The following is a 25,015-nucleotide window of genomic DNA, read 5'->3' as shown; positions in this document are numbered from 1 at the left end:
AAGTGTAATTATTCTCAGGTCTCTGATTTAAAGGAAGCAGCTGTCAATAATGATGGAGTTGGAATGACCTCATTGACCTCATTTTAGAAGTCAACTAAAGTGATGTATCAGACCATCTCCTGACAGCGCTGAGGGACTCGGTTGGAGAGGAATGCAGTGTTTAGCAGGCAGCTTTTGATTATCATCACAGGTAACTCCTGTGTACCTGCCCAACAAAACATGCCTTTAAAGTGTGCCAGAGCAATAATTTACCTAAGACACAAAGAATTACACTACGTCTATATCTGAATGATTACGGATTTAATTTAGGTCTAAAAATAGCCTTAACAAATCACACTCAAAATGGGCATTTTAACAATAGCTGCATTATGTAATAGCGATTATGGTGTTATCAAATTATATTGACAACATCACTTTACTGTACAGTTAAAACTTCAAATGTCTGGGTAATTTAGAGAGTGAAGTGTACATTTTAAAATAAATAAATAATTAATATAGAATTATCTGCAAAATGTTATTGCATGAAGCGGAAAACGAGGCTGTTTTTCTAAGCTCCAGAACATGGCTGCCAACACTGTGTTAGGAATAACGTCAGATCTATTTACAGCATGCCAACAGATAGCATACTAAGCAATACTACCTTCTATCTCCTCCTTCTTCACCTCCTCCTCCTCCTCCTCTTCCTCCTCCACATCCTCCTCCTCTACCTCCTCCTACTCTACCTCCTCCACCTCTTCTAACTCTTCTTCCTCCTCCTCCTCCTCCTCTTCTGTGCAAAGCAAGCATGTAGAGTTAGCAAGCAAACAATGTGAACATCTCATACAGCATTTAGATCGATCATTATTTATTTGTGTATTTTTGACGGTGCCTCTGAAACCTAGACACTGATTTAGTCACAAAACATACAGCATTTTTTTAATATTCTTAATTTGAATCCTATTGTAATCTAGAATCTAAATTTCTTTTAGCTAATCATTGGAGGTTTTAACTTTCCCTTTCCTTAGGCAGTTATTGGCCATGGAGGGAATGCTCTATATATTATATTACTTTTTCTTTTTAAAGAAGCTGTGTAGACACATTAGAAAAAAAGCTGTCAATGTTTGCCTCACTGGAGTCAGAATGTAATTCCCACCAATTTGTCTGTGGTTGCTTTAAGTTTTTGCACGTTTTTTTCAAGCATTTAAAAGGCAGGTTCTTTATTTGTTGGAAGCATTTTTCTCCTCACTGGGCCTCTGTGGGAAAGAGTGACCCCAGGCCTTCAGTCAGAGTCCCTGTATGCACAGAGGGTAACTCAACCTCTATTCACTGCAAAGAAGGTAAGCCAACCTGCATTCAGAGGACCTCTAACAGGCACAAAAATGAGAGTGGGTATTGTGCTTGTGCCGCTGTCTTCCCCAAGGTCTTCTATTGAGAACATAAGCTGACCTACATTGCTCCCCAACAGCGACTTCTACTCCACACAGAGTGGGACAGGTGCCGCTTAGCTGAGGGGACAGCCGAGCTGCACAGGGGCCCACATGGACAGCCTCACAAAGGACAGAAATAGAGGTACAACCCTCCATTTGAATAGAAAGGACAGATCCACTGGGATCTATATCCAAGGTGAGCTGTCTCCAGCCTCTGGTAGAGAGGAGGGACTGAGAGGACAAAGGTCAATCTGAGCTCACAGCAGCTGCTTCTACAGTGGCACCAACACGCCAAAAATACAGTATGCTGTATGGTGAAGCCAGCAGCTTAGCAGAAGCAGTGTGTTAAGCAACTTTAAATGCAAGATTTGATTGTGTAAAGCAGGTAATAATAAAGTAGCAGAACGAAAACAACCAGCCTCTAAAGGTTTTACATTCAAGCAAACGTTGTTTTCATAGATATTGTTTGCATTAAAGAGCAAAAATATCCTCAGCCCGAACATGGTCAACTATTTCACAAGTATAGGCACAAACAAAATGAATTTCTGACATGTAAACATGCAGTATCATCACAATATTCATGCATTTTTGTTTTTAAGTGAAGCAACTGTTAGAATGTGCATCCTATTAACTTCAATTACAAACAAAATGCATCTTGAACTGACAAGCTGACTTACCTTGTTCCCTGAAAGAAGAAAAAACAAATCCAGAAAATTGTTACGATTGATTTCATCTCTGCTGGCATCACTTTGTTACCATCACTCTCTATTATGCAAAAAATATCTATTTACTCACTCGTACTGGGCTTCTTCTGTGTCAGACATGTTTAGGATGCAGCACCTGTACAAGTAAGCCCAATGCAAAGGTGATTGGTACTGTACCAACAACAATAATAATAATTCCAAATTCAACCCAGATGTGTCAACTGCAGGTTGGAAACACATAAGAAGAGCACACAGACTTACCCAGATAGTGCGATGCACGCTTCAAACAAGACTCAATGGGAAATTGTATACTGTGCCCTTCTCTGTGGGCCATAAGCTTTTAAACCCAGTAGTGGATCACATGGCAGAAAGCATCCCATGTCCACAAAGGGTGGGCACATACCTGCAAACAGATGGCACATGGCATTAACTAGAATGGGAAAACACACATTCTCCATGGACTTACATTGTCTATTTTTACACACCAAACTATAGACTCCAGAGCGCAGGATTATTGCTCATAAAAGGTTTCAGAGTGGAAGGCTGGATGTAATCTTTGTAAACCTCATCTTGTGTGCAGGCAAATACACAAGACGACAGCTTTACTTTTTATGATTCTGCAGTTAAATTGCAGGTTTATCTCACAATAGCATCTTTAACTGACAATTAATCAACAGAAAATACATTATAAGAGTATACTGAGTTATTTGTGAAGACAAAATACTGAATGTGTGGTTCCTGCTCATGATTTATTGGTTTATTCAATGCAGAAAGTAGTCCATATTAGCAGGAAACTCTCTTTAGTTGACATTTTTGATGGGTAATTGTTGTGTTTTATTGTGTCAAACATTATTACATTTTATTAAATTGATTAAATGATGAGTCGGTTCACTATGTTCATGGTTCCTGTTGTTATTTAGTTTAAAGAGCAATTCTATTATTTTCATTGAGTCTCGAAATGTGTTTAAAATAGGACATCAACATTTCCCCTAAACTAAGCATTTCATGTCATATCTTTGTGCAATATTCCCATAGCAGGTAGCCAAGGAGATGAGACAAATAAAACTCCCTTTACCGACACTGTCTCCTGTGCCTCGCCTTTAATCTTGCATCCCTGCCCTCACATGCATTGGTGTTCTATCAACAACACCCTTTATGAGGATGCCAAGTCTTTTGATACTCCCAGTGCTTGCTGTTAATATTAAATCTGACCCCGCAGCCGGGACGACAGTATGACTCACCAGATGTCTCTCGTGAGCCAAAATGTAACAGTGATTGAACAGAGTTCCCCTCCAACTCCATCGGACTTTGTTTACAGATTGTTTGCAGCTATTTTGAAGTCTCAAAGGGACTAATAAAGGTCAAGTCGCATCAGTCAAGTCTTCAGAAGCAAGAGGCAGTCTATAACAAGTGTTACTAGTCTCTGTACAAAGATAGCTTGAAGTATTTGAACATTTTCCAAACTACCAGTGTTCTTACATAAGACTAAGTCAATTCAATAGCATTGATACAACAATTAAATGTTTCAGGTGTTTAATAACCCCCTAACCCTAACCCTAAATAATGATGACTGTTTTTAAAGATCTAATCAAACAAGACTCGACTTGAGTCTTAGACAAATATAAAATATATTATGATTCATCCCCAAATGTTTTTATGAGTTTATTATGTTATAGAATATAAAAACCTATGCCGCAGATTTATCTTTTGACAAAATCCTTAACAGAGGTGGTTTGAGCTATCCATTTATTTATTATTTAATTGCAACACCCAAGGGAAGCCCCAGGAATTTCACAAACCTATTATTTTTATTTGAAATGTTGCGATTTTCGGGCAATGATGACCCTGAAAGAAAACTAAATCTCAGTTTCGGATTATAAGGACGACCCTTATAGGGAAAGAGACTTTCTGATAACGGGGTGACCCTTAACTTTAATAGTTAGATATGGACAGCAGGGGACCCGGACACTCATCTAAAAAGTAAACTAGGGGGGATTAGTCAAGGGGGGGCCCTTGTCTAAAAAGTTAGTTCCGTACAAAAGGGGGGACATAATTAAAAAGTTAGTCATGGACAAAAGGGGTGACGCTAATCTAAAATGTAACTTTTGATATAAGGGGATCCCTATTCTTAAAAGTTAGTTCCAGAAAAAAGGGGGGAACCGTATACAAAAAAATTGACGTGGAGGGCCTGCTCACAACTGCTTTCAGCTTTAATTACTATTATTATTGTAAATGTGTGAGTTTATGTGAAGTTTCAATGGCTAATTTAGAGCTCTAATATATATATAAATATATATATACGTATATATATATATGTATAAATAAATATTGTCTGGGCCATTTTTTTTTACTTTGCACACTGGTATTTTTAAGCATACAAAGGTTTATACTCACACTTACATGTACAACATATTTTCTATATGTTTTGTTTACATTTAAGTTCCCTTTCTTTCAGCCTGAGGTGTTTGAGCACAAATAGCCAACTGACCTATTTTTCTTTGTTTTGACATGTTTGCATTGCAAGTGGGACTTACTGACATACAATACAGATGACTCACAGCACAGGAAAATAAAAATACCCCACAGAGAAGTCATTCATAAGATAAGCAGCAAAGCCCTACAGTATAACATGATAATCTATTCCTTAATAAAAAGCCCTTCATGACAATAAGTTTGTGTTTGATGACATGTTGTGTTACTTAGTTGAATGGAGTGCAACCCAGTCAATCACAGTATTGAGTTATACTACTTTCCTTTGATTAAATAAACTTTCCCCTCCTGATTTTTTTGTTGCAAACTCCACCCGTCTGGCCTGGAGTCAATTAAAACAAACAACAGAAAGCACTTAAGGCCTTATAATACTGGTTAACCTTGACATGGCTCCAGTCCTGACAGGGATCTTCAGACTCACTGTTTTAAGTTGTTAAGCATAATCTCTTTTCAATTAGCAGCACAGGCAATAAGGCCCAAACAGTACCTTTATTCCGGCTTTTTTCTCAAGTTACTGAAACATGTTGGTTGGAAAATTATGTTCTTACTAAACTGAGTTGATACTGACACCTTGTGGGGGAAATGAAAGCACTTTCCGTCATCTTTTCTAAAACCATGATATAGAAGTACTAACATAACCAGAATAAGAATGAACACTATTAACAAATTCATATTAATTAGTGGCCTACTAGAGGCACCTTAAACTGACCTGAAAAGGCCATTCTATACACTGGGTTTTGGATTGTTGAGGGAAAAAAACAAGCACTTAGTTGATTTCACCCTTTTAGGATGATTTTTGGATCATTAAAACTAATCGCACTATTTTAAGCACTGTTAACATTGTTAATTTGTGCACTTTGGAATTAGGAAGCTGTTGTTGTTTTTAACATTTAATGTTGAATTAATTAAGACATAAATGTATGCATGGTTTAGCCAACAGGATTGTACCTGGGGAAGAGCCTTACATTCACCCCAAACACACTTTATTTCAATACCAAAATATACTGTAAAAGTTAGTCAAAACAACAAGTGCTTATTGTGAGAACGTAGTAAAGACTTGCAGCTATAGTATTTTATTTCATACAGGTGGATAGGGCAGGTGAGTCTCGCACATGACGTGAACCTTCATAGATGATGCAGAATATTTCAAACGCACCTCGGGCTCTTTAAACGGGTTGTGTAGCAGTATACTCCGCTGGGAAATTAGCATTTCCACAAAGAAGCTAACATGCTGTTCCAGGAGGAATGCATTGAAGTAAAAGCTAGTTATAGCCATAGAGTTCGCTCCAAGTTTGAGTTTAATATCCTGCTGTCCTCGGCTGCAGACAGACTCTTCGTAAAAGATTTATTCTCCTGTGACATGCCAGACTGTATCACTATGCGTCACTTCACCAGGCTAGAGCAGGTACAGCTTATGCTAGTTTAGCAAACTATTAAATGGCTGTCCTGCTGGTTGATGTTTTGCATATCTGCACATATGCTGCTTTCCATGTAGCTACTTCATGTGCATTGTTGCCAATTCTTTATGATTCTTTGTACTGGTAGAGGTTTTGGTTTGGTACATGCATTTGAGGTTTCTTGCTCTTTATATTGATGATAAATTACATCCTGGGTTGTTCTGGTTGAGTCGTATATTTTGTTAAATGTGCGTCTTTCTTGACTCTTCCATGATTGTAGTTTTGGCAACTTCTGAGTTATCTGTACTTGGTTACATTTGTATTAATTTCCCCATTAAAAGTGTGTGATTGTGTATGGATGACAGCCAGGCAGTCCCACACAAACTAACCATACTATACAAACAACATCTTAAATCCACTGACATTTCATCACAACAGCTGATTGATGTGTGTTCGCAAAACGTTGTGTCTTTTAATATTTAAAGACGAGCAACAGATAGACACGAACAGTGAGGCTGCATAGGCTGTATTTATTTCAGTGATAATGCAACAAAACATACAGTAATGAACTGAATATATAATGTACCAAAAGATTCCCTGTAGCCCTGTGAAGTGAGATTTAAATGCATTAATGTGTGTTGTATGCACTCTTTGGAGCCAGCTGTTTCTTTCACTAACAGCCATTTACTGGTTTTGGCCCATTGCTGCATCAAACATCTTCTTGCGGCCCTCCATGCCCGACATGGCCTCCACATTCTTCCTCCAGTCGTTCACCTCCACCGTCTTCTCCTGCACGGAGGCAAACACAGAGACTTTTGTGAAATGTTCCCTTTTGTTATGCTGTTCTGCACATTTTGATGTAGGAGATCTCTATTAAGTGCACTGACTCTCCATGAAACTAAACCCTATTCAGATATATGAATCCTTATTAGACATAATATGATATCCTGACCGTTACAGTACACCTGTGGTTTTTAATTGTGTTTTGGCAAGCTAAGAAAGCTTAATATTCTGTTTCACACATCTATACCAGTCAACAAAAGTAATGTGCTGCATAAATTATCTCAGCACATTGTGTGCCCTGTCAATACATCAGGATTCTTTCCCTTTGGCTAAAAATGATCTCCTTATGATTTCTCTGCAATTTTCCAAACCAACCTTTTCTGTGTCATCCTTTTTGACTGATTTAAGATTCGATCTCAGATCCAGAGAGACTTTGTGTTTGGAGCCCAGTAGGGAGCGCAGGATGGCGTCAGCAGAAACCCTCACCCTTCTCAGGCTGGGTCTCTTAAACTTCCCTCGCAGGTCCACTACCTTGATGTTTAGGTCTTTAATCTATGGAGAAAGAGTAGAGAGCAGTGGTCGAGTGTAACAAAGTACATTTACATAAGTAAAGTACTTCAAGTATTTTGACATACTTTGTTTTGATTATTTCCATTTAAAGAGGACATATTGTGCTAATTCTTAGGTTCATATTTTTATTTTGTGTGTCTACTATGACATGTTTACATGCTTTAAAGGTCCCCTATTATACTGTTTTTCATCAATATATTATAGGTCTCAGATATAAAGTGCTGATTCTTTGTCATTTACTTTAGATGAAAATAAGGAGCCACTCCCAACGCCCCTCTGAGGGATATTTGGTTAAAAAGAACACAATGGTGCTCTTGGAGGAGATTCAGGTGATAAGGTGGTGGGGGGGGGGGGGTTACCTTGGTTGGTAATTGGCTAATGGTTACACAAGCCAAAACATCGTTATGACATCATAAAGTGGCCAAAATCTGATCAGCTCATTTTCAGACAGGTTTTTATATAAATGGATCAGGACAAAAAGTGAGAGAATATGTTTTCCTGAAACTTTCAGAATCTCTTTACACAGAACACATGTTTATGTAGAAAATACATGAAAAAGTGGATTTTGCATAATAGGTGACCTTAAATGTTCAAAGAGCTCTTTATTGTTCTCATACTGCCTGTGCTGCAGCACCTCTTTTCACCCTCTGTCTGAAACCAGAGCCCAGTCTGCTCTGAGTGGCTAGCTCTGTTGTGATTGGTCAACTGCAGATATCGCAATGTTTTGGAGCGTTAGTCAATGGAAGCTTGGGTGTGTTACACAGTGATGTCACTATGTTATGGAAGTAAACAAGGAAGTCCGATGGAGGCGTTTGAGGCAGGGGTAACTTTGGGATTTTAGCCTTTGCGGACCATTTAAATAGACAAACACCTATATATAACACACTACAGGAAAGATAAACCCCAACATCATAATAGGGCCTCTGTTATGCTACTTTATTACATTTCATAGGGACATTTTTATTTCTTACTTCACTAATGGTTACTTTTTACATAATACAAACACATGACATGCTAATATCATATCGATGCACTACTACTATTTTGCATGTTACAAATTATCTAGAAATTGTCCCATATGGTCCCCAACTACAACATAATATGCTCCTACATAAATGATTTTGTTCTAATGTATTACCTTTGAAAAAACATCCGCATGTTTCTACTTCAAGTACATTTAGCTGATAATAGTATTGTACTTTTCAGGTAACATTTGCAATTCAGGACTTTTACTTGTAATGGCTAATTTAGGACTATACTATCTCTACTTTTACTTCAGTCAGTGGTCTTAGTACTTCTTCCACTACTCATAAAGAGTAATTTAATTTAGGTAATTTGCCACAGACAGTGGGAGATATTCAACTTGGATGAAATGAAACTAAACTCTCTTGGTGTTTAAGTACTTGTTTGACCACATCAGAATGCTTTTACAGCTTTGTGATGTATGTATATTTAATTGTTATAGTTTGTTTTGCAACAAAACAAGCTGTTAACTTTATATGTTTCTTAAACAATGTTCAGTTACCTCTCTGGTGTTGTGCAAGACTTTGGCTTCAATATCATATCGCTCCTCGTCCACCACGTCTATTTTGGCATACAGCTCTTCACATAATGTCTAAAAAAAAAAAAAAAATAAGAAAAAAATAATATTTACTTCATCAACAGATCTTTAGCATCATTATTCTGGAGTTTAATCTTGCAAATCTGATAGGCAAGTGTGGGATTCTACCTTTAGCTCTGCCAACGACATGCAGCTGGTATGTATAGGAGGAGTGTGTTCTTCCAGGTACTTTTCCTTCTCTTCCTCCTTTTCTTCTAACTCCTGCTCCAGTGCCTCCTGGGCAGTGGCAACCAACAAGCTCTGAAATATTACAAACCAATCCTATTTAATTTAGATTTACTGGGAAGATGCACTCTGGGCAAAACGGACTGAGGACTTACCTTCAGCATTAGCTTGCGAGAAGCTGAGATCTTTGATTTCCTCTGCAAAAAGATTGACTTTTTTTTTAATATAGCGTGACATAGTAGCAAGTGATAAAGTGATCATCTTAACATGTGATAATTGGTCTGTCGTCTTAGTGTGCATTCTTTTGTAAAAACATACCTCTGGTCTGTCGATGGAAAATACAGAGAGGACAAAATAGACAGAAGAAATGTAAAATGTGTGTCAATTGCAGATATAACAACTTGGTCATTTCCATATTAAACTTCATTATGTGCTTCCATAGATGCATATATTTGCTTTATGATACTGATATTCTGATTTGGAAATGGAAACAATAACAGACACACAATACTTACACTTTCTCAGGCATCTTGGTATCTCTATTCCCCCTGGAAGACAAAAATAAAACCTTTTTCCTCTGAAGTGCTCATCAGGGGGACCACTGGGTCGAGGGCCCCAAAGGGTCTTAACTATGGTCCCGCTTTTAGCTCCACTATACATACATTCAAATTCATTGACTTTAGTGTTACAAGACTGGAAATATAGAGGATACAATAAAGCTTTCATTTTGTTTACTCCAATGCTTTTATTATCCTTTAACACTGATATGTATTATATTTGAAGTTACTAAAGGACATTTCTCGCCACATGGCTAACCTTGTTTGTTTTGCTTATCAGGCATTGTTATATTATCTAATTTGTAGAAGGGCCCTCTGGACCAAATCACCTCTCACCTCTCAGTGTTGATAACACAGACGTCTGGCAGACGGGAAGAAGCATGCACAGCCCAACAAGAGCAGATCATCCAAATGACATTCCCTGCTTACACCCCCTTTCCCACTGGATAAAGACAAAGACGATAGACTGGGTCGCAAAGCAACACACAACACTGACCCAAATATTATTTTTGAAAAAAGCTGACCTGACTTAACCAAGGCCAAACAATATATGTACAAATAGGAAGAACTGCATGTTCTACATACTGTAGCTTTGGGTTATATTTACCTTGAAACTGTATTGTCAACCATATGAGATTACATAGAGCCGCAACTGTCAATTATTTTCAATTCTGATTAATTAGCAAAAAAAAATTAAGGGCTGTAAGATATCAAAATACTTGTTTTGTCCAACAAACTTTTCAAAACCAAAAAATATTAGGTTTACTACCATTAATTTAATCGTGGAATTATGAGTTTTATTGCTTAAAAATATTTGTTTTGATTCACCTAATTGATTAAAGAACTAATCATTTCAACTTTAGATTTGACCATACCTTTTTAATATCTCTCGCTGTATTGTGTCAATCAGACTTATTGTGACAATTTAGCAACGCTGATTTGTCATCAATTTAATTTACTGGATTAGCTAAAAACAGACATTTATGTGTGTTATTTCACTTATCAACAGTTAATAATTACTCAAAAGTTTCATCCATAAACATATAAAAATACTGCGAAATAAAAATACATATACTTTGAAAGAAGATTGTATTATAAAAATGGCAATATATAATAAACTGAATCCTTGCTTTTTGGACTGCGGGTCCGCAAATAAAATCCCCCAAAATGTCTCCCCAAAGTTTCTAGGAACTTATTCGATGTCTAGATGTTATAACCACAACATCTATTGAGGAAAAAAATAATCAGTAATTGCTCCCCAACATTTAGTTACAATGTTTTTCACATTATTAAATATATTTTGATTCAAAATATTTGTTTCTATGTGTGATTTAATTTGTTAAATCTAAATAAAATCTGATCCTAGATCAAACCAACTGTACATAATTACACAGAATGAATTGGGTAAATTGATGGAGTATAATGGCCTTTCTTACCTTTCTATGTTGTTGCTGTTGATTCAGAGTGATGGAGAGAAGAACGTAACAGAATATTTATCTCCTGCTGCTCTCTATCCCTCCTCTATCACAAAGAGACTTAAATAGAAGCACTCACACAAATACACACAAATGAGAGGGGGTGGTCTCAGGATAACAGTAAATGTGATGCTCGTGTTGACAGATCACCGATCGCTGCTTTCTTATAATAATGTGTGAGAACTTTTCTGTGTGCCAAGGCGCGATAAACAGCGTTCTTGTCGACTTTCACACCAGCAGTTTGCAGTCAGTTGTTAATCTAGTTTTCCTCTTGTGATATATTTAAAGGATCTTTCTCTGCTCGTGTACACCAGCTTTGTTAAACCTCAACAGATAGCTGCTGTTTATATACAGACAGAATTTGTTTTTTTCCAATTTTAAACTAAACTAAGCTGCAGTAACCAAACAACTTTTCTTGTGGCTATAGATGATTTCTGAGACTTTCTTTGGCTTCTAAACGTGATGTTGGAGACATTCCCTGCCCCCCACCACCCCGAGACTTCAGGCCTCCGTTGGTCTGATTACGATAATGGCTACAGACAATGCTAAGCTGTGGTTTTATGGCAGGAATGCAGTTTCCAGTATACATTTAGTTAAGGCCAACAACTAAACATAGACAAATTGCAGCACCATGCGATGCTGCCACTCTTTGATTCTGGGGCCGAGCTTTCATACTGTATGCGTCCTCAAGGTTTGTGTACCAATTCCCCAGTGAGTGCTTGGTACGCTGAAGCAAATGTTCGTAGTGGCCAAAAGGTGGTACTACAACGCCCATTTACAGCCCTTAAATCATTAGGGTATAAACATGGTAAAAGCGCTAAAACCTTAAGCAAAATGCACGTTTGCATGCTCTATCCGCCCAGACAGGGGTTGCTCCTAAGGGTCAGGCCATTTTGGCTTCCTGTGCTACTGAGCAACTTTCATAGGAATGAACGTTGTCCCGCCTCCAACAATTTACTCAGTTGTCTTTATAGACCATGGAATATACGACAGTGCTGAATTCACTAATGTAAAGACAAAAGGTTATTACATTAATCCACAAAATCACTCGTGTGGTTTGTGTTCATATATATATATATATATATATATATATATATATATATATATATATATATATATATATATATATATATATATATATATATATATACTGCCTTGCCTTGCTTTGGGTGTGTGGCAGTACTCTTTTGACAGGTTTTGGAGATAGTTAAAATGTGCCAAATTGTTCTTTAGCTCTCGCTGAGTCAGGACTTTAAAGCCCTGCTGCTGATTTGATTTATGACACTGAGATCCAGCCGGTGGGCTCATGGCAGCTGATTATAATTCCTCGGTAAATATGGCAGCAGGATTAACAAAGTGCTGTGTGTGTTTGTCTTTGTGTGTGTGTGTGTGTGTGTGTGTGTGTGTCTGTGTGTCTGTGTGTCTGTGTGTGTGTGTGTGTGTGTGTGTGTGTGTGTGTGTGTGTGTGTGTGTGTGTGCGTGCGTGTGTGTGTGTGTGTTTCTAGGAAATTTAACACTTACTCGTATATTCAAATGTCAGTGGATTATACTACAGTACAGTAGTTTTCACATGTGACTGTGTGCTGTAATAGTTTAAGTCTTTTAGTGTTCATGGCAGCTGTATCATAGATCTTTCGTATTTCCAGTTTACAATCACAACTGGACCAGATTTACCACCAAAACTCGCACTCATAAGCAAATACCAGCTTCTCTGGGCTGCTGCTTCTTAGCTGACAGTCGTTTTTGTTATGCTTCACTCCAGCCAAATGACTTAATTCCAAAACAATTATGAGTGTTCGTCAAATAAGGATTCTTTATCCCAAGTCCTTTTGCTTTCTTTGCTGGCTGAGATGTCTTAGCAGACTCTAGCTAATAAAACACAGTTTGGTTGTGTCTGCTGCAGTGTCAACCTCTTTTAAATCCAATACAGATTATGACAGAACTGCTAACCTAATCTGACACATTTAGGGGAAACCGAACACAGCAGATGTGTCGGTCGGTTGTGAGGCTTTTTTCTTACATAATCTTGAACCACAACCAGTGGCGGCTGGTGGAAATTATTTTAGGTGGGGCTATTGGGGAATAAACCACACGGGGAACATTTTTAGAAATGACCCCTTAAATTATGACTTCTGGTGATGTGAGAGATATGAGAAGACTGATCAATACCTCCATAATCTTCAGTGTGGTTAGCTATGAATCTTCCAAAACTTCCAAATACCTTGTCCTGGACATAGTTTCTACAGTAAACTGTGCAACAGTACAGTAGGCCCACACAAACTGCAGAACACCGGTTCTTTGGGAACACTCAAATGATTGAATTCCCAATCAGGAGGAAAACCAGGAGACTAAGTACGAACATTATATGCAGACACAGACGTGGTTCAGAAACACAGAAATATTAGAAAACAGACCATTAAGGCAAAAACATCTGGTTTGATGAAGGCTGTCAAAACTCAACTACAATAATATGTGTATGACACACACACGTGTGTGTGTGTGTGTGTGTGTGTGTGTGTGTGTGTGTGTGTGTGTGTGTGTGTGTGTGTGTTTATTTATCACGGGCACATAGTATCTGTCCCCGGCGGTTTGAAGAGCAAGCATGCAACAAAAGACAGCATTTACCTCTTTGCATCCAGCTACAGTAGTCACACACAGTTACAATCACACTCCCTGTAATTGACATAATTAATAGATAGTTTAGCTTCTCACCATCATTTGCTGTGGCCCACTGATGTTAACGATCGGAACTGAAAGGCTGCCTGTCAAACGTAAACATTCAGCCACGTGACTCGCAAACTTTCGCGAGAGTTTTACACAAGACTGATCCTTTCTAGCCATAACCAACTCACAGACTGTGATCATCAGATTTGACGACGCCGATTGGATGAAATTATGTTTCGGAGCCATGGTTTACAGATAGCAACAGTCAGCTGCTAGTGGCTGCTGCTGCACTGGTTGAGGGCTCCTCTCTTAGCGCCCTGACGAGAGAGGGTAATGATACACGGGCAAGGCCAGGCAGGAAACATGTGACTTATCAGTAACTTTAGACATCGTATCACCATTTTAAACGAGATTTTATTGTAGATTATACATTTTACTGATACCAATTATATAATATTTACCTTATTCATTAAAAAATATATATATATATTTGTTTAAAAAAAAAAAATGTAATGTGGGAAGAGGTGGTGCGGCGCCCCTAGCGCCCCTATGGGCCGGCCGCCACTGACCACAACGCAATGTAGTAAAACATTTTGCCGGCCAGAAAATGTTCGGTGACGTCTGTTTCATTTGACTTGCATGTTAAACAGTGTTTAAACCTTACATAATTGCTCCTGTCTTCATGACTTTGGAAGGGTAAACCACTAGTTCAACACATCTAAGGAAGTCAGTGCAATCGATAGTAAAAGACCATCAAATTATACAAATATAATTTAAAACAAAGGATTCATTTTTGGTTCATTTTTTAAACTACAAAGACTTGTTACAAAAATACATGAATAACTTCACCTGATCACTCTGTAAGATTATATATTAAATTCCTCTACTGCCCTCTGGTGGGGATCGTCTGAAGAGAATTTAACTACACATCAATGGTATTTTCATATTTGCAGCAGGACGTTAAGAGAAAACATGTGTACATTTTAAAACGCCTATAATGTCAGAAATTAAACATATTATTGATGACTTATCAATCTGAATACCGTCATACTTTTTTCTGTGTTTGAATTTGGACCTAGTTTGGCTGTGATGTGACTCACACACGTTGTAGTCTTTAACCAAAACAAACAGCTGCCCCCCTCCCCTCCACAGCTGCCCCCCCCCCTCTCTGGTCAGCGTGCCAGCTCCTCGGCGCAGGCGGAGATGGGGCTGAGCACTGCGACTCCGTTGTTCCTAACAACAGCTGGCCTTTTCCTCTGTTTGATGATGATTAGAAGGAATTACAAGCACACCCAGTGCCACACACACACCCTGATTTCATCAGACCAGAATCCCAGAAAGAATAATAACAATTGTGCAGAGCATGCCAGACTTTGACTCATGGAGAAAAAAAAATATTTTTCGCTTGTTTTTTTTTGTGACTGATTTATTTTGTGTCTCAGCAATAAAACATAATCTTAAGACAATATGTACAGCAGTTGACATGTAAGGCAGAAAGGGACGCTTTATCTTGAGTGTAACTGAAGCATTATGTAAGCCTGATATTTCAAAGCTGTCAGTCTTGAAATATGTGGATCTTGTTTTTTTTCTCAGTAAGATGCGAACTTTCTTAGATATAAATCTGTCTCAACACTTGCCAAACTTAGTTCTGTTACTACATTAGACATATCTCTTAGTATTGCAGCACAATACATTGGTTATATTTTCCCTTTACTTTACCATTCAGTGAAACACACATAATGTGCACATCCAAACATAGTATTTTGTGCATTTTCAACATCAAGCATTATATTTTGAGCTGTCAAAAATAGGACATACAAATCTAGATCAAAATGTCACACAGAGCGAAATCTACTTGGTGAACTTGTATTTAAAGCAGTGTGTGGAGTGCCTCTGTCACTCCTCTTCTCCTTCAGCTGGAGTGAACAGTCAAATAGGTATATCGACTGAAGGATCCTTGAAGTGATGCTATCTGAGCGATTTCGGCCTCTGGAGGGCCCAGGCTTCCGGTTTACTGGGAGTGAGCCAGAGCTCCGGCACCCTGGCCAAAACCAAACCCTTTGGGGCCGAAGTTCTTGGCGTAGCAACCTGTGAATGAAATGACAGAGACACAGTTTATTAAACTGCTGTTTGCAGGGTTGCTACTGACCACTGTGCTTTTAGATGTCGGGTGGTCTATTTGTACATACAGTAAAGGCATTATAGAATATGAATACAAATATACTAAATGGCAAAAGTCCCGGGGGCTGCTGACCTGTTTGTACTCAAGTCATTTCGAGTGATCGTCGGCACAAGGTTACTGTTCAAATGTCACTGGCTGAGTTTAACCTCTGTGTACTGTTATTATACATGTTGTACACCGCCTAAACAAAACATTTGCAATACAGTCATCCAGTTGTGATACAGAGATGAGGATTTTCTCATTTCTGATAGATGTGAAAAGTACAATAAATAATTATTTCATCACCTAACCAACAGATTATTTCCTCAATTAGTCAGTATATTGTTTGCTCCATCGGATATTCAGAACATAATAAAAGATTCCATTAATTAAAAATGCCAATTATATCCTAAAGCCCACACTGCTTTATTTTGAGCATCAAAGTTCCAAATGCCAATTTTAATGTCACGCCAGAAAACTGAAAATATACTCAATTTTGAAAGTTAGACGAGGAAATCGTATGCATTTTTGTTGGACAAATGAATAAGTGATTATTGAGGGATTTGCTGATTGATTTTTCTCAGACATCACTTCATGGGATTAGTTGTCACAAACCTTTACAGAAGATCTCTCCGTCTCTATCGGCGAGGGTTGTGGACTCGAGTCCTTTTCCACACTTGGCGCAGCGAAAGCAGCCTTTGTGCCAGGACTGATAAGAGAGCAGAGACAAAGTTAAAGAAACACAGAGAACTGTCAAATCATCGTTTTAATTTAGTACGATCGATAATGCGTTTATCTCTTACATTTCCTCCTCCAACAACCTTCTCGGCTGCGTACACCATTTTCCCACATCGAGGACACACATCTGAGCCTCCTTGTTTCTGAGCGAACTTTGAGGCGTTGGGGTTGGTTGTAGGGCGATGAGGCGCTTGTCTGTCATGAAGAAAGAGAGATTTAAAGATGACAGTTGGGGAGGACTCTAACTGCTAACAGGTATCTGGATCTCATTTATGTTTCATCTCTTAGTTGAAAGTATTGAGTCAAACAAAAACTCAAACATGATATAACGTGTTGAAATCATAAAAAATCCAACGCACTTAATAATACGCCATTATATTTAAGGCATTTTCATTGTTTAATAAGAGTGCCTTGGAGTTTTTGGCGCAAAAAGGCTTCCATATTATGGAAGCCTGTTTGCGCCAAAGGAAATATCTTTTTTAAAAATCCTGTAAGTCATTATAATGACTTAGTTATCTCATTATATGACTTACTATCTCATTATAATGACTTAGTTATCTCATTATATTGACTTAGTTATCTCATTATATTGACTTACTATCTCATTATATTATCTCATTATATTGACTTAGTTATCTCATTATATTAACTTAATATCTCATTTTATTGACTTAGTTATCTCATTATATTGACTTACTATCTCATTATATTGACTTAGTTATCTCATTATATTGACTTACTATCTCATTATATTATCTCATTATATTGACTTAGTTATCTCATTATATTAACTTAATATCTCATTATATTGACTTAATATCTCATTATATTGACTTAGCTATCTCATTATATTATCTCATTATATTGACTTAGTTATCTCATTATATTGACTTAATATCTCATTATATTGACTTAGCTATCTCATTAAATTGACTTAAGACAACTACCAGCAAGTCAAAGCAATACACTAGCTGTAAGCAATCTTGATTTTGGAGCACTCCTGAAAAGAACATTGTTTTTGCTCTTGCCACACGCTTCATGAAGGTAATATCTACTGTTAAAAAGGTAACATGTGAAGTAATGTTACTGGTATAGGCCTAATGTTAAATAGATAAACGTTAAATATAGCATGCGCCGACCGTTTGGATGGCCGAACTGACTCGAGGTAGGCCTAGGTGTCTAACGTAACTGTATTGCTATATTTCGTGGAGTGTTAGCTTACTGGGTTTAACTGATGTATTTATTAAATCACATTAAAAACTCCTGTTCAGCAATTTCTTTACAATAATGTGCGTGAGTACTATATTTGTTGTTTTGCTGGTGTTAAAAGGTAAACACAGCGAACTGCAGTTAGCATCCAATTAACACTGTGCTACAGGCAGTGGCGCCAGCAGGGGGCAGGACAGGGGGGGCCATGGCCACCCTGATATATTTGTTGGCCCCCCCACTGGCCCCCCCACCCATACACCGCCTCGCCAGTCACGTATGCGTAGTAGTTTATCTGATATTTAACAAAAAATACACAGCCAGCTCATGCTGCAGCCCCTCCCTCTCCCTCTGCTACCATGGTAACACTCTGATACTCGGCGCACCACTCTGATACTCGCGCAGCAAAACTTTTCTTTCTACTGACTTTTCTACTGACTTGACAAAAATCCACCAGACTACTAGAAGGTAAGTCGTAAACGTTTGTTGCCTGTTAAGCCCCACAACACTTTAGGCTTTAGTGTGTTAGCTTTAGGTAGCAAAAAACGGAGATATGCTTACCTTTAGCTGTTATTCTGATCAAAATGTGTGTTCAATGGCATTAAAACGAGAACAACGCTGGAAAACCTGGAAAACAGGTTCGGTGCTCAGTAAAGGCTGGCTTGACTTCAGGTATAATTAGTCTGTAAACACACTTTGGCAGCTATCCTAGTTAGCGTTAGTTTAGCTTGCTAAGCTAACGTTAGCGGATGTCGGTATGCTGGGCTGGTGTAATGCGTAGGCTACTATTAATCACTGCTGTGTGTAATGTGAATTTACAGAACATGAAGAGAAAGTCAACAGACATCTCTTCTTATTTTAAAAAGAAGATGAGTAAAGGAGAGACAGAGCTGGCAGGGGAGCAGCAGCCTAGGGCTAGTGAGGAGATGGCCATACATGCTAGAAAGTACATGTGGAACTCTGTTTTGTAAAAGTGAAACTAAAACCTAAGTAGCCTACAGTTTTATTAATGTGATTTTGACCTTTTTAATCATTTAAGTCTTCTACACACTTTAGGTCTGCAGCTCCTTCAAAATGAAACGAGAATCTATGCAGTTTTTCCTCTTCTGTGTTCTGATGTTATGAGCCGACCATTAGTCAAGTTTGTTTTCATAATGTTCTGTATGCTAATTTAAAAAAAGGGTAACCAGTTTGTTTATAAAGTATAAATATACATTTTCAAAACAAATGGAATACAAGCTATATGTATTACTTTCACCACAGTGGCCTAATAAAAAAAAAATAGAAATATGTCTCATCACCTATTTTCTGTCTAATACTAAAAGGTGGTGTTTTGTATCATTTATAATGTTTTGAATTTGCTATAAAGGTCAATAATAGATGGTGTTTTGTGTTCAATCACAGTATGTATTTACCATTTTATACCCCTTGTGTTTTTGGGTCCTGTTGAAATAAAATAGTCATGTTTTAAAACTTGATTTAATAAAGTCATGTCAATCATCTTTGATCCCAGTGTGACACAAACAGCTTTGTTCAGTCTAAAAAAAATGATAACCTAGAGACATAATATAACTGAAGAACATGTTGTGTTGCTGTTGTGTATTGTATGTGTTGAGAATGCTGAACATTTTGTGCCTTACAATAAAGGAACTTATTTAAATTAAGCTGTATTTGTCTTTTTAAAAGGAAAGAACAACTAGCATATATAAAAAACAAAACAATAAATCACCAACACATGTATACATAACACAAAACAAGGTTATTTTTAAATGTTGTTTGAAGTAAAATGTTAACTATCCGTATTATATTCACTTCAGATGAATAGTATTAGAAAATGTAAAATAAGAAACCAATGTATATCAGTAGGTGATTCTCTTTGCCATTGTTTTCATCGAGTCTATACTTTTACAACAATTAAATTATTGGTTTTGGTGGGCCACCCCAAGATTTTCAGTGGCCCCATTTGGCCACCCCTATGAAAAATGTCTGGAGGCGCCACTGGCTACAGGTTCGCTAGGGCATATGGCACTTATGCATAACTTGAAGCGGATCGAAGCCGATGCGCACTGTATGGGTCAATTCATTAGGGAGAGGTTTTGCTTTTGACTACATTTGGACAGGATTCGTACCTTGGACGCATATAGTAAATGGGAAACGTTTCAAACAGATCAACTCAGCATTCTGTGGCGAGCAAGATAATGTGCATTGATACTGTGCTAGAGACATAGGGAGCTCCACCATGGTTATTTAAAACGTGTTCAAGCTTGCCAATGTCCGTTTACCTATCCATAAGCCATAGCCTACGTTAGGTTCTTACTCATCAATTAACTATATATTATGAGTTCAGATTAAGGCGTTGTAGACTAGCCATATATAAAGTTGTGAGTTTGTGACACAGCCGCTGCGGGCTCCTGCGTTTCCATGTGCAGTGCTGCCGGAGTGCACAGGGACGATACTACAGGACATTTATTTTCTGAGGAACAACATTTTAAATTCACATTTGCGACCGTACACATACAGCGTTTTTTACGTGTTCATTATGTCCACTGTGAATGAACACACACGTACTACGCCTGTGCCAAGAGTAAAACATAACTTGTTTTCGTCGGAAAGAGGCTATAACTTGCCCTGGTGACCGAACGTCTACATAATCATGAAAGCAGAATATGAAGTATAACCGAACATCTGATGTAGAGTTCGGACTGTAGCAGCAACTGTGGTTTTTAGCATATTTTATGAAGGTAAACAGCGGTCGGTGCATGCTATATTTAACGTTTATCTATTTAACATTAGGCCTATACCAGTAACATTACTTCACATGTTACCTTTTTAACAGTAGATGCTATCTTCATGACAATGTTCTTTTCAGGAGTGCTCCAAAATCAAGATTGCTTACAGCTAGTGTTTGTTTGTTTGTAGCCTTTATTTAACCAGGTGAAAGCCCCTTGAGATCAAAAGATCTCTTTTTCAAGGGTGACCTGCAGAGTGTATTGTTTTGACTTGCTGGTAGTTGTCTTAAGTCATTAAAATGAGATAGTTAAGTAAATATAATGAGATAGTAAGTCAATATAATGAGATAACTAAGTCAATATAATGAGATAGTAAGTCAATATAATGAGATAACTAAGTCAATATAATGAGATAGTTAAGTCAATATAATGAGATAACTAAGTCAATATAATGAGATAACTAAGTCAATATAATGAGATAACTAAGTCAATATAGTGAGATAGTAAGTCAATATAATGAGATAACTAAGTCAATATAATGAGATAGTAAGTCAATATAATGAGATAACTAAGTCAATATAATGAGATAGTAAGTCAATATAATGAGATAACTAAGTCAATATAATGAGATAACTAAGTCATAATGAGATAGTTAAGTCAATATAATAAGATAACTAAGTCATTATAATGAGATAACTAAGTCATAATGAGATAGTTAAGTCAATATAATGAGATAACTAAGTCATTATACTGAGATAACTAAGTCATTATAATGAGATAACTAAGTCATAATGAGATAGTTAAGTCAATATAATGACTTACAAGATTTTTTCTTTTTTTTTCTGTGGCGCAAACAGGCTTCCATAGCATTGACTTCTGTCCTGATCCAAAGATGATGTAAAAAAAAAAGTCAAATGTACTAGTCATTCCACAATTTGGATGTACAGTATAATTATGATATACATAGTTGAATTGCTGTTTGCTCACTCTTCAGGCTTGATCCCCAGTCCCTCTCCTGTGTCCATGCTCAGGGTGCCGGCTCCGCCTCCGAACCCGTAGCCTTTTGGCCCGTATTTCTTGCCATAGCATGATTTGCAGTAGATTTCATCCACATGGACGGCCACTGTTGTGCTGTCTAAGTTCTTCTTACAGACCACTTCAATCAACAAAAAAGAGAACACATATGAAATCAAAATCTATGTACCATTACTTATTGTCCTTTACTCTCACTCCTACAGCACAGTAACTCCCTTTCTCCAAAACATTTTTTCTCAGATGATTAGCCGTGACATTACCCCAAACTATGCGTGACATCTTAAGGAAGAAACCCACTATGTGCTTGGCTGCCTCAGATAAATACTTGTCTGTGCTTCAGGGAAAGTATGTGTACCTTCCTCTGCCATAAAAGGAAGCTTTTGTCACATGTTTACACTGGATCCATATAAGGAGTGAGATGTCTGAGCGAAATCCTGCTGAGGCTCACTTTCCTGCCCTGATGCCAAATACCCTGCATTCCAACCTGGCACAGGTCGTGATGACCGTTTACTCTCTAAGTTAGGTCAGTATACAAATAAAGCAGATTACCTGAGAACTTAAAATACTTACTGCACAGAAAACAGGATTTATGCCAACTCTTCCCCTCGCACTGCACTTCCTCTGCAAAGTAGACGGTTTTCTGGCAGCAGCCACACTTGTTTCCTCCCCCGAAAGGCATTCTGTAAGCAAGCAGGAGAGCCTGTTGTGTACATTTTCCATTCACTGTATGTATAACATCTGTCTTTTGTAAAACAGATCAGTGTTGCTCTGCAGAAGGAGAACATCTGCACTACTTGAGGCTAGATGCAACAATACCTATAAAAGGAGAGGTAGCAGTTTGCTATCATACACTTCTCTTTTTTCTATCTTTTGTTTGAGCATTCGAGCAGGAAGAACTGTCCATGCCTGATAATAAAATGCAAAATATACCTGCTGACGCTGCAAAGATAAAGATGAAATGACCTCAGAATACACTCTGTATTAAAACCACGCCAGTGTCAGCACTGAGTAACATGTCTTCATGTGGATGATCTCATGTTATGAGGGTCGTCATCCACACAGAATGTCATTAATCTACTATATCGCTCTGGATAAACAGGAAAAACTCCCTGCATTTTATTTTGTAATCACACGTTAACAGTCTTGGGCTCAGACAACCCGACAAGCTACCAGGATTTAAGTTTAGTTACTCAAACAATACTTTAGAACATAATAAATACAAGCACAGTTCATGGATAGCTTTGGGCTAGAAGACTTTAAAAACACAGTAAACAAGAATATTTGTTCCGGTACTTTTTTTTTAAGGTTATCTAATTTCTTTCCTGCTAGTAAACAGGAAACACTTTTGAAGCATAAAGTCATCCTATCTAGACAATAAGAGGAAGTGTCCATCTCTAAAAATAGGCCACTGAAAGCCAAAGCCCAAAATATTAAGAAAAATACCAAGTTGTCGTTTTTACTGCATTTTATCCTGCATATTTTATGTTTTTTTTTTTACAAATGTAAACAATAAGACTGACTTGTAGACTCAAAGTAATATATTTTTTTAGGATTATTGTTAACACACTAAAACCATACAATGTCAGTCATTTTATGTTTCCATCTCTTAGAATAAATACGGCCTGTTGTTTGAAGCTCAAACCATCAGGTTAATGTTTTTAAGATAAAAACACATACACAAGAGGACACAATAACTTGTAATTCTACTATCACATCTTAACATGTCGACATCTTAAATGAACCTACCTGAAAGTCAAAGAAGGATCCTCTCCTGTTGTTGAGAGATGTCTGAGTTTAGGAGAGGCAGAGGTCTGATGAGGAGAGACAGAGGGAGGCTGAGAGGACACCAGGCTGAGGGAGGAGTCACAAGAGGGAGACAAGAGAGGGAGAGGGATGTAGCGAGGCAAATCGGGAAGAAGATTTTAGTACTAGTTTATTATGGGAGAGGTTTGGACACAGAAAGAGATCCTTCATCTCCATGTTTGAGAAACTGTTCTTGGTGAAAAGAAACAAAGCCTCCTGCCAGAAAACAGACATAAATGAAATGTAAAAGCAACAGATGGATGGTGTTGTAAAAAGGAGCCCAAACTGTTTCAAAGTAATTCTGCACATTAGCGGCCCCAAATGGAAAGTAGAGCTAACTGTTTTTCATGGTATTAAAGGTCCCCTATTATACTGTTTTTGATCAATACATTTTAGGTCTCAGATATATACAAAACCTCCATAAATATTGGCTTGACCAATCCGAAAGTCTCTCTGTTGAACACCTCAAATAAATGTTTAAACATTTATTTTGTTTCATCCTCTGAAGGCTCCGTTCGTCATACACATTATTTCCTCAGAATTACATTGTGATGGATTTGGTGTATGTGCTGTCTCTTTGTTTTAGGTGTTTCGGGAAAGTATTGAAGATCAAAACATTGTAACTTATGGCTTTGTAATCACACATCCTTCATCTCACTGAATTTTATATTTGCCATAGAAATGATGATTTTGAGGTTGTCATCATATTTAAACGATGAATACAGAACCAACAATACAGTACAGCCTTTCACACACAGTTGCTAAACCGTAAGGTGCATCAATTAATTGTCCAAACTTCGATAATAGGGCATGCACTTTAATTTAACATTATATATTTGTATAGATATTTCCCTGTGAGTTGGTGGAGACCAAATCATAGTTGAAAGGAGAGTAAATACTGGACTTCAATTCATCATACACGACCACAAATACAAACTAATGTTATCCCATGTCTTCTTTATTTGTAAATAAGCAACTGTTGCAATCAACTTCCATCAAATCAAATAAATCCACATACAATAAAGGTGAACAAAGGTCATAGTTGTTGTGTTGCTGCTGCCCCCTGGTGGCCAACATGCTTTATTTGCAGCAAAATAATGTTCTGCCTTCAGTACTGCAGCAATCTTTTCTTCTGGCTTGTTTCAGGGATTCTGTTCCACTTTTTTTCATCCGTCTGGTATTTAGCACGTGCAACACATGATCAGTTGGATTGAGGTCAGATGTCTGATCCGACAAGTCAACAGCATTCCGCTGATTTGCACCAAAAACCTCCTTGTTTTAACAACCCTGTGGTCAATAGCTCTCTTAGGATATGGTCACAGTTCAGGAGGCATTTTGGATATAGACAAACTATCTCCTCCATCCCCATAGTTTGCAATCCGGCTTTCAAACCAGCCCTGATAGACTCCGCTTTCCACCTGTGGTCCCGGAAGGAACTTAAGTGTGTTGCTAATCTGTTCTACGAAGGGGTATTCACATCCTTTGAACATTTAGTCAAAGAATATGACATC

The 25,015-nt window shown here is 37.7% G+C and overlaps 2 protein-coding genes across 4 annotated transcripts; both read right to left on the bottom strand.

Annotated features, from left to right (window-relative positions):
• Nucleotides 1-6,507: 6,507 nt before the first annotated feature.
• Nucleotides 6,508-14,183, bottom strand: LOC307039479 (troponin I, slow skeletal muscle-like). Of its 3 annotated transcripts, none has more exons than XM_079681581.1 (6): nucleotides 13,881-14,183; nucleotides 9,292-9,684; nucleotides 9,080-9,211; nucleotides 8,876-8,965; nucleotides 7,156-7,332; nucleotides 6,508-6,786 (listed from the first exon to the last, which is right to left on the bottom strand). In XM_079681581.1, the coding sequence occupies exons 2-6, from the start codon at nucleotides 9,298-9,300 to the stop codon at nucleotides 6,682-6,684; spliced, it is 513 nt and encodes a 170-aa protein (XP_079537707.1). In that variant the 5' UTR covers nucleotides 9,301-9,684; nucleotides 13,881-14,183; the 3' UTR covers nucleotides 6,508-6,681. The 3 variants fall into 3 exon arrangements, with proteins under 3 accessions (XP_079537707.1, XP_079537705.1, XP_079537706.1); XM_079681579.1 differs by lacking the exon at nucleotides 13,881-14,183 and having other exon boundaries at nucleotides 9,292-9,461; nucleotides 9,652-12,234; XM_079681580.1 differs by lacking the exon at nucleotides 13,881-14,183 and adding an exon at nucleotides 10,030-12,234.
• A 1,169-nt stretch (nucleotides 14,184-15,352) lies between these two features.
• On the bottom strand, nucleotides 15,353-23,550 carry csrp1b (cysteine and glycine-rich protein 1b). Its single transcript, XM_079681578.1, has 6 exons — nucleotides 23,448-23,550; nucleotides 22,272-22,381; nucleotides 21,654-21,822; nucleotides 16,797-16,926; nucleotides 16,609-16,702; nucleotides 15,353-15,920 (listed from the first exon to the last, which is right to left on the bottom strand). The coding sequence occupies exons 2-6, from the start codon at nucleotides 22,378-22,380 to the stop codon at nucleotides 15,844-15,846; spliced, it is 579 nt and encodes a 192-aa protein (XP_079537704.1). The 5' UTR covers nucleotide 22,381; nucleotides 23,448-23,550; the 3' UTR covers nucleotides 15,353-15,843.
• Between the last annotated feature and the right edge of the window lie 1,465 nt (nucleotides 23,551-25,015).

Source organism: Notothenia rossii (genome assembly GCF_949606895.1).
Source record: "Notothenia rossii genome assembly, chromosome: 5".
In the NCBI taxonomy this organism is placed as follows: Eukaryota; Metazoa; Chordata; class Actinopteri; order Perciformes; family Nototheniidae; genus Notothenia; species Notothenia rossii.
Note: the sequence above shows the minus strand (reverse complement) of the source record. Positions and strands in the feature narration are given on the sequence as shown.